The following is an 11,988-nucleotide window of genomic DNA, read 5'->3' as shown; positions in this document are numbered from 1 at the left end:
GTAGAATGCGGAGAAAATCATACGGCCGGGCTATACGAAGCGATAAAAAATTATGCAGCCGGGCTATAGTTCCTATCGCTGTTGCTTTTTCGCCATCGATCATAAAAGGCCATAAGAAATTGTGTAGAAATTCGTGTGCTTTGGAGATCATTAAGTTTGATACGGAACCACCTTAATATTTACAAAACACACGTTATATTTTCCTTTAATACATATTTGTTTTCACCAATTGAAATGAGAATAATCCATACAGGATGTGCAAACATTCCAAAATCATGAGTTGAATAACGCTGACTCCGCCAGATTAAATATTAGAGCGTAACACAAAGCGGAGCGGCGACGCACTGGCGCCTACAAACCTAACAGGGATACTTCACGCATTGCGCAACACGTGAAGTATCCCTGTTAGGTTTGTAGGCGCCAATGCGTGTTTTGCGCTGGCTGCCACGGCTTTAAAAATTTAAGAATTTCATTGGCTTATATAATTATGCTTGACCGTTCCAACAATTTTCTCCCAAAGTTCCAAGAAGCGTGTTAGAAACAACAAGAGGGCATTCATTATTGATTCGGTCAACACGCCAACATTTCAAAATTTGCCGCCTTTAGAAAACAACAACCCGGTTTTCTTGAAGTGAGGTTATGTTTATATTAGGGCGCTGTGCTGTCAGTGTCGGGAAAATTTTTATAGATTCTTATCAACCGGTTAAATGATAACAGCTTGAATTAGTCATTTGTTTAGTGATCATTTTATTTTTTCCCTTCTCGAATTAGGTGTTTTCTCAGCTGGCTCAACATTGTAACCATCAAAAGTAAATCATGGGGGCCCATGTCTCCCGAGAGGATTTTGAATGGTCCCATAACGAAGAACCCCATGCAAGCCGCAGAAAAATAATTTTAGGTGAGTTAACTTTGATGAGGTTCCGACATTCGAATGACCTCTCCTTTGTACGTATCAATTCTACTTTCTCACCGAAGATATCAGCCGAAACATCAGGACAGTGTTATTATGTAATCAACGTAATGAAGCTGTAGACGTAAATTAAATGAAGGGTGTCTGTCCTCAGTCAACCAAATTTTTCATCACCCATTAGAATTTTTGCCTCGTTTACTGTCTCCCCCACAGTTGACTGATTCCTGTCTAAGTAGGGAAGGCAGCATATTCGCACAATGACTGTGTAAGTCGGCAATCACCTAACTCGGTTTGCAAAGTCGCAGACTTCCTGTCATACTTTATTTTTTCAACGGAAAACTACTCAACAGCAATTCTTTAAAACTGCCGTGATTTTTCTTCCCTGTGCGAAGAAAATTCTGTGTAAACTTCAAGGAATGATATCAATTTGTTCTCCTTTGATAAAGAAATAACATAGAGGCGGAAATTTTCAGACACCGCTTACGAGATATGTGATTGCGGACTTTTGCTGTTGATATGGAACATAGAGTATGAAGTGCCGTAATGCAAGAACGAAGCGAGCTGGAGTTTAATTCGGTCTTCTGAACTCTGATTCCTAAGTTGATTGAGTGTTGACGAAGGATTTTTAGGTTTTCTGGTTAAACAAGTTGTTGTAAACACAGTGATTGCGTATGACTAAGGTGATAAGTATGTGGTTTTAAATCATGTGACAAATGTTCAAACGCAAAACTGTGAGACAAAATTAATTATATGCCTATTAAACTGTATTATCTGAAGTTGCATTTGTTCCATGATTCAAGTCGATTACATTTGCAGGATTGAGTAGTTGTAATAGCCATTGCTTATATTTCCTCTGTTCAGTAAGTATAATTCTCTCGCCAAATTATACCCACAAAGTAAGAAATGGTAACTTTGTAGGACACTGCATTTTAGTATATCTTGTTCGTTAATATGGCATCATCTCTCTCTATTCGTCAATGAGCAAACCTGTGTCCAAAATAGTTGAAAATGGAATTTTGTAGTATGGTTTCACTTTGAAGTTTTGCTAGCATCGATCAAATCTAGTTTTGTTACCTAGTACCACAAATTTACTAAAAGTAAGTAGTCTTCTGCTAGCCCAAGATATTAGAACTGGGGAAAGAAAAGATTGGACATACTTACATCACATCACGAAATGGCACCATTTACTTACGGTGATTCGATGGACGCCATATTTTGTGTCAGAACGGCATGCGATATATCGCATCAATTGGTTCAATTTTTTCAGCTACTCGTCATTTTTCTCCAATTTTGAGGTCACAATTCTGTTGTCAGGAGACTAAAGTACTCACTTACCAGTTTTAACAAAGAAATTCAACGTAATAAAGGCGTGGTTTTGTTAGAGAGAAAACATCGCATTCGATACTGATATCGAAACTGCACTCGAATGCGATAATTTCTCTCTATAAAAACCGCGCCTTTATTACGTTGAATTTTCTTGTTAAAATTGGTAAGTGAGTGCTTCAGTCTCCTGACAACAGAATTGCGATCTCAAAATTGGAGAAAAATGACGTGTAGCTGAAAAAATGGAACCAATTGGTGCGATATATCGCATGCCTTTCTGACACAAAATATGGCGTCCATCGAATCACCCTAACAGAAATTTATCTGATAAGGAATGGCCGCTGATAATTGATGCATTCATGTTGATGTGAATTTTCCTCATGTGTTATAAACAACAGTTAAAAAAATGTTAGCCGATATTTTCAGATGGAATTTTCAAAAGAAAATCTAAGCCGTATTGATGAATTTGATGCTGGTATGAAAATTAAGAAGAAATTTTCACCCTACAATGACGTAAATGTAAGCTCCTGTTCTCATATTTGCATCAGCAGCTTGTTTTTAATAACTCTTTTGTCATTTGATTGTTTACAGCCAAGTATCCACAAATCAAGAAGTTGTTCGGTTATGATCCCATGTTCAAATATCAAGTCATTTTTCTAGTCTTTCTTCAGTTCGTGACAATGTATCTTATTAAGGACAAATCTTGGACCTTTGTTCTGATTCTTGCATACTGCTTTGGAGGGGTAATTAACCATGCCCTCATGTTAGGTAAGTTTCGCCATTTTCACATTCTCAAGTTGATTCAAAGATGGATCTATATTTTCAAAATCAGAGACGTCTAGGTTTAGCATATCTCTGCAAGAGGTTTGGCTCCCACTCCCCCAAGCAGCGGTTTGGGACTCAGAGTAGTTTTAAGGGACTTTCCTTAGAGTTCTGGTGAATCAACATCTCTTCAGATATAATTTGAAGTACTTAATCCTGGTATGAAATCCAGTTGTATTCAAGCTTAGTTTAACTTGCCAATAATCCTTGAAAAATATCTCGGAGTTTTTCCCTTTTCTAATTGCATCTTGTACTGGAGCAAGTAAGTTTGCAAGTTCCAAGGTTACTTTCTATTCGGCTGACTTTCTGCATAGAGCCACTTGCCATCAGGTGTATCTCGACAAAACAAGACTAAAAAGTAAGATGAAATCGATTCATATGATTAACTGGCTTTTTCAGTTGTTCTCTTTTTTGTCCTTGTTGGGTGGAATGGACAACAAACTGTGAGCAACTCAAGAGGTGCCTGCAGGTTTTTATGCCAAAACTTAAGAAAAAGTGAGATCATAAAGTAGCTTGCTTGAAATTACTTTGGAGAAGGAAAATTCCCTTTTGTCTCTGGTTTATTCGAATCTAACCTTTAACTTTCCTCTTCCTACAGCAATTCATGAAATGGCTCACAATTTAGCCTTTGGTTATTCACGGCCGATGGCAAATCGAATCCTATCGCTGTTTGCAAATTTTCCCATTGGATTGCCTTTTGCCATCACCTTTAAATTTTATCACCTTGAGCATCATCGAGTGAGTATATTTTAATTTCTTTCATTGAGCTATGCATGACTTTTTGACAAATGATCAATTTAAACACTTTGGTTTTGGGATCATGATTTACTGTATAGAGATTGTGCCATGACATCGGCTCATGAACATCCGATGTTCAGTGGCAGTACCTCTGTTGTTGGCCACTCATAAACATCAGTTGCCATGGTAAACTGAGACATTTCATTGTTTTATTAAAATTGAGACAGCTCATGCAAAAGCTTTGATGCCCCTGTTTTTGCATTTTATTAATGCATTCGATATTCTTTCTTATAAATACGCTAATGCATATCGACGGTGTAAGTCGGCAATCATATAACTCGGTTTGCGATGTTGCAGACTTCCTGTCATATTTTATTTTTTAAACGGAAAACTACTCAACGGCAATTCTTTAAAACTGCCGTGATTTTTCCTCTCTGTGCAAAGAAAATTCTGCATAAACTTCAAGGAATGATGTCAATTTGTTCTCCTTTAAAAAAAATATCATATAGGCAGAGATTTTCAGACACCGCAAACAAGTTATGTGATTGCCGACTTACACCGTCGATATCAGCTTAGGGAACTAAATACAACACTTGTCTCCCATGTCTGGGGAAAAAATTCTTCTCACCCATTGTCCCATTAAATGTTTAGTCTCATCGAATCAAATTTGTTTTTTTCTTTTATTTTTTGAATATTGAAGATTTTTGCCTGATCGTGAGTCTATCACACTCTATGGACCAACTAAGAATTCCTCCTTTTTTTCCTCCTAAAAATCTTTCAATTTTGTTTTTACAGTCGCCAATCAGTATTTTTAATTCTATTTTTGGCTCGTTTCTTTTCCGAATAAAATTTTAGATTGATTTTCACTCAAATTTTGTTTCAGTATCAAGGTCAAGACCAAGTTGATACTGACATTCCTACATCTCTTGAGGCCAAATTATTTTGCACAACATTCGGAAAATTTGTATGGCTTGCTCTTCAACCTTTTTTCTATGCCTTTCGACCAATGGCGGTGAAACCAAAGAAACCTACTTTGTTGGAAGCTGTGAATGTTGTCATTCAATTGACTGTCAATTTTCTTGTGTATTATTATTTAGGTAAGTCCGAAAACAGAAACAAAAAGGACAACAATAAAATCACAAAATTTAGAGCTACTGTGGTACTTGTTTTAAAAATCTTAGAGCAGATTCAATATTTGTACGCACACCTCAGTTTGGACTTAGAGATAAGTATTCCATTAATACAATGAAGGCTGTCCCAAAAAAACTAAGGGAAGGCTGTATTTTAAGTTCAGCATTAGATAATGAAGTGTGGTTTGCTCAAAGTTCATCTCATCTGTAGCTTTCCAATGATGAGGAGATGAGATCATTTATTTGTGATGTCACTGAGTCACAGCAATTTTTTTTTTCTTTTTCTGAGATTTGTAAAGAAAACAGCCTCAGGATTTTCAAGTAATTTTTGATTTTGTGAACTAATGTTCCAATAGCCAAAAGGCATTATCTACCTCAAAAAAGTACTAGCACCAGTAAATACTACTACAATATGTTGAAAGGGTTGTGTGGACGCATTGGGCGAGAGTGACCAGACTACAAATGTGTGTGTCTGCTTCATAAAGACTGTACCTAATCTCAAATCATCACAGTAGCAAGGAATTCTTCCAGTGTTTATAATCGCTAACAAAATACGAGGGTAATCCCAAAAATCTTGTGCGGTTTGCTCTCATTTCAATACTATTAAAGATAGGAAAAATTTGATTGAATGCGCATATGAGGCATACTTTCAGCTTTAATTGAAGTCCAAGTTTTTAAAAATCGGATGAACAAGACGCTCAGGATGTCATTTCTCCTGCGCCGCCTTCAATGCGTTTCCCGCCACCTCCAAGCACACTGTATCCGTGACAAGTAAAATGTGTGGACGATTACAGCCAATCTGATCCGATCGCATTGAAATCCTTATCAATATTTTTCACTAGGTTGTTACTCTGTTTAGCATGGTGTTTTTTAGGCCTTCGATGATGACTGCAGTCAGTGTTCTTTCAACATTCGTGCAAGCTTATTGTGTAAAGTGTGTTGTAAAGTTATGGCACTTTCAAAGCCAGAGAACTGTGAAGTTCGGTCAGAAATTTAATTTTTTGACTTTGGAACGTGTTAAGCCATGTGACTTTATTCGCATACTTCAAGCAGTTTACAGGGAAAATGCGATGAGCGATGGAAATGTCTGGAGGTTGAGCCAATCGTTTCACAAAGAAGAACAGAAGGGCATGATGAAGCCCGAGATGGCAGGCCAAGTGTGATCGATAGTGACTTAGTGCAATGAGTCGACGCTTTTACCCGCAAAGATTGCTGAATGACACTCAAAAAAATGTTCAAATATTTGTCTGTTATTTCTCGATCTGTCAAATTGTTCATAAATGATTGAATTTAAAAAAATTTGTGCCTGGTGGGCTCCAAAAAGCTGGCTTATCGTGCGCATCAAAGGCAGTGCAGGAGAAAAGACCTCCTGAGCGTCCTGTTCATCGGATTTTTTAAAACTTGGACTTTAATTAAAGCTGAAAGTAAGCCTCATATGCGCTTTTAATCAGATTTTCGTTATCTCTAATACTTTTGAAATGAGAGCAAAACAAGCAAGACTTTTGGGATTACCCTCGTAAATGCCCTAACCTAATAAACATGCTAAATTTATAGAAAATATCACTTTTCTAAAAAAAAGAAAAAAAGCGGATCTTCCCTTTACCACACCTTAAAACGTTTTAAACTTTTTTACCTTTTATTTTCTCCTTTTTAACTTTCCAACAGTCATGTGCTATTTTAAACCATAAAATGTATTTCAGGTGGAAAAATGTTAGCATACATGTTGTTGGGATCAGTAATGGCAATGGGACTTCATCCAGTGGCAGGACACTTTGTATCAGAGCACTACATGTTCAAGAAGGGTTTCGAGACTTACTCCTACTATGGCCCTCTGAATAGAGTCACATTCAATGTAGGATACCACAATGAGCACCATGACTTTCCGGCCATTCCTGGCTCCAGACTGCCAGAGGTAATTAGTGGTTTTTATCCCTTTTGTTGTATCAGATAACCAGGTTATTCTTTTATTATTCTTCTATCAGTGAAATTGAATTTCAAGCTGAATCACTGTCTTAAAGGCATTAAATGAACTGGTAACAATTATGAAACTACTGCTTGCCTAGTTTTAAGCGATAGCTCTGAGTGTGATGGTCAATCTTGTCCTTTTCGCTTCAAGCCTTGACATCAATTTAGGAAATACAATGCAATATGGACTGAGTTAAGCAGAAAGGAACCAACCCACATTTTGGAAAAAATTGAGTCATGAGTGGTTTTGAACTCAACCACTGCTCTACTATCTATCGCCAAAAATTCAAAGTTTTTGTCGGAGCAAATTTTGCAGAAATTGAACTTGAAGTTTATCTTTCACATTGAGTCTTATGCAGGAGCCAAACTTTAAACCTCTCTTTCTCGGTTCGATCCCGATGTGGCTTGGTTCCTTTCTGTTTAACTCCATCCAATATTCAATCATAATCTGTACAGTGAAAGAATCTGCTGTACTGAGTACCCACTCAAATGTGTAAAAATTTGGGCTGAAAACTGAGTTTGGAATTGAGATCATTTTTTCTTGGTGTTGATCTATCTTCTGTTTTTTGAAAAATAGAATTACCCAGTACAATATTTTAAGGATGAAAAGTTTTGGGAAACATTCAGCAAAACGCGATTTCACTTTGCAACCTCCGAATGAAGTTTAATATCAGTAGCTTGTCAAAAAACCAAAAAACAAGTGCAAAGCTTATTATAAAGCCCTTAAATTGGCTCTGTAATTCAAAAAGTAAGCTAATATCTTGAAAACTAAGTATTTAAGCTAAGATCATGTCATTTGGTTAAAAATTGGTAGTTAACTGGTTGTGGTAGTTTAAAGCAAATGAAAACTGGGACTTCTTGCTGATGTCTTGTAAATATTTCTCCAGCGCACGGAATAAATGTCTTTTCCTGGTATAATTACATTGATTGTGTTAAGAATTCTTCTGTAATCAAAAAAAGACAACAAAACTTTAGAAACACCGTAGTCGGCTTAAGATCTTTGAATCTTTAATGTCGATCAAAATTGTGGTTCGGCTTAAATGCATGTGTTATTTCATCACATGTTTTCTCATTTCACACATCTTTCATCTCATTCATATATGGTCACAGCTGATAACTCACTTCTAACACAATATCAAAGAATGTACAAAATGTTGCTCTTTGTTCACCTCTATGTCTCTCTCTATGACTTGATCTAAAAATGTTGACAAAAGCGAATCCAAAAAAGGTCTCCAGGTGCAACATAGACCACTCATGCACTGTGATTCATCATCCAATAGGCAATTGGGTGGGTTGATGTTTCTGTCCGACAAAGTTCATCATTGTCTGTCATGACTGTTCTGTCTGGACACTATTACCATGTAATGTTTGCTCCCTTGGGTTGTGTTATGTGAAAACATGCTGATGACAGTAATTTTAGAGACTACATTTGACAAGAGTATAATGCTTCGTTAAAAAAGGTAGGTGGTCCGGAATGCTGTTTTAACTGAACTATAATACTTTTGTCAGTTTCGGACCAAATGCATTGATCTTTGACTCAATCAGTGGCTTTTGAGTTAACCTCTTAAAGAGTCAAAACTAAACCTTTAGCTATTTGAATTACAAAATTAATTTGGGTATCTTTTGGACACCTAATGTAGCTTCATTTGTTTTAGTGAACAAGATTAAAAAACAGGAAAGCTTACTTTTGAAACCAACACATATTTTATTTAATGATTATCATTCATTTCCTACCTTTGGTTTTTTACATTATCTCTGAACAACATCTATTTCAGCTGTTTCTGACTGCTTAGGCACGTAGTGTCTAAAAAAGTGTAACCATTCAAGCTCTTTCTTCTCTTTTTTAGGTGAAAAAAATTGCTCCTGAATTTTATGATACCATTCCTCAGCACCATTCATGGGTCTCAGTTCTCTATGACTTTGTGATGGATCCGGATATTGGTCCATATGCTCGCATCAAACGAAAACAGCGTGAATTAGCTTCTTAAATTTTATACCATCAGATATTGAAAACAGTTTTGTTGTCGGACAGAAATTCTTTCAAATTCAGTCATATTTATCGTTCCTATCTTTGATTTCAAATTGAAACCGATTTGTAGAGCAATTTTCCTCATCTTTTTTGGATAAGCTTCTGTAAAAGCGCTAGAATACTGCTGACATTGAATGAAAAACTTAATATTTTTTTTTTTAGGAAAATCAGAAAAACGCACCAATGAGTTTAGATGTGTACGTTAAATGATACTTATAAAAAGCAAATGAATACTTCTCTCAGAAAAAAAGTCAAACTTGTGTATCTCATTGATAGTCCTTAAATCTTGTCTGTGTTTAACATTTAGGCTCTTCATTAACCTTTCAAACGCCATATCTTATTCAAAGTTTTTCAAGAATCTAATTTGTATGTTTTCTTCTTACAAGGCTGAACGGTTGTGTATTTAAGACTGAATTGTAAGTGAAAATTCTTTGCTACTGAGTCCTTGTAAGTAGCATCTCCAGCAATAGGCACCTTTCACTCTAAGTTCATTGCTGCATTCCGAAAGCACTATTAATATACCATCGCCATTCAGTCGTTTGATAAGTATGTAATTCTAATTTCAGATTTTAATTGTCTTTACTCATCGGATTTTTCCATTTTCTCCATTGCTCAAGCAGCCACAGCAGTATTATTGATTAACTTGAATTATAGATTTTAATAAGAAGATGCAGATTACCAATTGCGGTAAAATTCTTTGCCAGGCATTAAAAAATAACTGTCCTTTGGGCAGTTGTTTTGCGCTCCCCCAAATGGGGGAAAATCTGTCCAGCGGTCGACCTGATGGAGAAAAAAAACTGCTGCGAGCAGACAGACTCACTACAAATTTTATGCATTTATCGATGCATGATGAAAGAAAAAGAAATCAGGATTAAGGTGGAAATTTTCAGGCACTTAGAGTGAAAGGTATGTCCTTTCCCTACGAAATATGCATTAATATCAACTGATTGAGTTGTCCTTAAATATTGTATTACTTTAGTTTAATTCTTGCAATTATGAACATTGCTTTACTCACTTTGTAAATTGCTTTTTGTAAATTCATATCCTAAGATTTTTCAAATAATAACGCATTATTCTATCTAAGAATCAGACTGAATGGACTCACACTTCCAATCGTAAAGTATATTTTTGAAGCTGTATTTGTATCTTTGAAAATAATTCTACTTAGTTTCTTTTCTCGAATTCCAAGGGAAGTAAATGGAAAGAGGAATCATGTTATTTTCTAGAATTTATTTTTGTGGTTTATTTTGAAAACATATTTTCACTGCTTTCATACTGAAACAGGGTTGCCAGCGACCCGTAAAACCGGGAAAGTCAGGGAATTTGTGAGGACTAGGAAAATTCCGGGAATTTCTGACACATCTACTAATCACGGATCTTCTAGCTGCTCACCCTTTCTTGTCATGTTTAAGGCTTATCATCTTTTATCTAGCTGCTTAATGCATTTTTCTATAATTTGATCTCTAATTAACCAAGAAATTTTGTCCAAAGTTTAGCGAAAGTTAGTGTACATAAATAATTTTGTTCAAAGGTCAGGGAATTAGAAAATTTCAGAGTCAGAAAAAGCAAAAATAGTCAGGGAAGAATCAGGCAAAGTCAGGGAATTTGAAAATGAATAAATTATAGTAGCCTTGTAAGATAAACTAATCATTGATTTTTTTTCTCTGTCTTTCACTTTTAATCGGCTCATAAACTTAGGCACAAGTTGTTAGTGCGTGAATCCATACTCCCCTAAAATTCTGTATCAGTATTATTTTTACTCCAAAGTATGGATTAACTTTGAAGTCTTAAAGTGGAAGATTCTGGAAGGTCTAGTGAAAATATGCTAGTAAAATTCAAATTGCAGGGGGGAATAAATGACACTTTTTGTTGAAGTCTAAAAGACAGTTATTTTTTAAGATTCTCTGATAGGAAGCCTTATTCTAAAAAATAATACCTTTCTTTTTAGCTCTCTTTATTAACCTGCCGCCTGCCTCCAACAAGATACAAAAATTTAAAATTTAACAAAACCAATCTGACTCTCTCTACGTACGAAATTTTAAAAATCAGTTCTGACACATTCCATTCTAGCTTCCTTGGAAGTCTTTTTACAGTCTAATCATGTGCGGGGAGCTGTTTAATAACTAAGTAACTATTTACCTTGCTTTCTTTTTTTTCCTCGTGATTTTTTTCCCTAAAATTATACTTACCTTCCTTTATATTTTTTGTTTTTACTACACCTGTTTTATCAAGAAATTTATTCCATTAAGCATTCATTTATATGCTCTGAAATACATTTAAGTTGCATCACATACTTACATTTACTTCCCTGTTTTCTCATTTTTCTGATTAGGTAATTTGCGAAGCCTCTGAGAGGCTTTTGGTGAGAGCGATTTTAGTACTCAATGAACCGAAGGTTAAACTAAATTTACTGCTCAGAAGTCTGATTTTGCAGAATAAACTGTGAATGTGTAATTGCCTCCAATAAAATGTTGTTGAATTTATTCTATTCTGTAGTTTTTCTGCTCATTCTTTTTGTGTTGATAATTTTCAGGTCTTCCCAGTAGCAACGACTATTAAAAGAACTTTTAAGAGCTCTTAAATTTCAAAAAGCCATAATGCTTTAGAAAACAGTTTAAGTGTCTGTGTTAGGAAACCCGTTTTGGCTATTTTTTTTTTTTCAAGTAAAATGTACAAGATGGAAAATTTAAGTAAAAAAGGTTAAAAATACTCTTATAATATCAACTGTAGTTTTTCAACTCTAAAAATGTTTGCAAAAATGTTAAAAAATTACATTGATATTTCAAGAGTTCTTTTAAAACACATTTTACTTTAATTATATTTCTAGTAAATTTTACTTAAAAAAACGTGCGAAAAAGAGTTTCCTAATATAAAAATTTTAGCAGTTTCCTTAAGAATTTCTGAATAATGTGTTTTAAGGTCATTGCTGCAAGGGATATCATGCCAAACTTTTTTATCACCAGGGAACTTTTTGCGAGAGGGCATATCACAGGACAAAATTTAAAATTAAAATTTAAAAGAAAATTATCGAGAAGTTAATTGAAATAAGTTTAAAGATATGTCTCAATTTA

At 35.2% G+C, this 11,988-nt stretch overlaps 1 protein-coding gene across 1 annotated transcript; it reads left to right on the top strand.

Moving 5' to 3' along the window:
* The first annotated feature begins 618 nt into the window (after window positions 1–618).
* Window positions 619–11,405, top strand: ifc (delta4-sphingolipid-FADS-like protein ifc). The gene is made up of 6 exons (XM_019051184.2): window positions 619–898; window positions 2,825–3,001; window positions 3,654–3,793; window positions 4,677–4,890; window positions 6,624–6,835; window positions 8,736–11,405. Exons 1-6 carry the CDS (start codon window positions 817–819, stop codon window positions 8,874–8,876), a joined length of 966 nt encoding a protein of 321 aa, XP_018906729.1. The 5' UTR covers window positions 619–816; the 3' UTR covers window positions 8,877–11,405.
* The last annotated feature ends 583 nt before the right edge of the window (window positions 11,406–11,988 follow it).

Source organism: Bemisia tabaci, chromosome 2 (genome assembly GCF_918797505.1).
Source record: "Bemisia tabaci chromosome 2, PGI_BMITA_v3".
Taxonomy (NCBI): domain Eukaryota; kingdom Metazoa; phylum Arthropoda; class Insecta; order Hemiptera; family Aleyrodidae; genus Bemisia; species Bemisia tabaci.
Note: the sequence above shows the minus strand (reverse complement) of the source record. Positions and strands in the feature narration are given on the sequence as shown.

Bases quoted from the DNA above. Each gene is read 5' to 3' on its own strand.
- ifc (XM_019051184.2), top strand. From the start codon at position 817: ATGGGGGCCCATGTCTCCCGAGAGGATTTTGAATGGTCCCATAACGAA. The intron at 4,891-6,623 runs GTAAGTCCGAAA...AATGTATTTCAG, and splicing joins TCTTGTGTATTATTATTTAG to GTGGAAAAATGTTAGCATAC. The intron at 6,836-8,735 runs GTAATTAGTGGT...TCTCTTTTTTAG, and splicing joins CTGGCTCCAGACTGCCAGAG to GTGAAAAAAATTGCTCCTGA.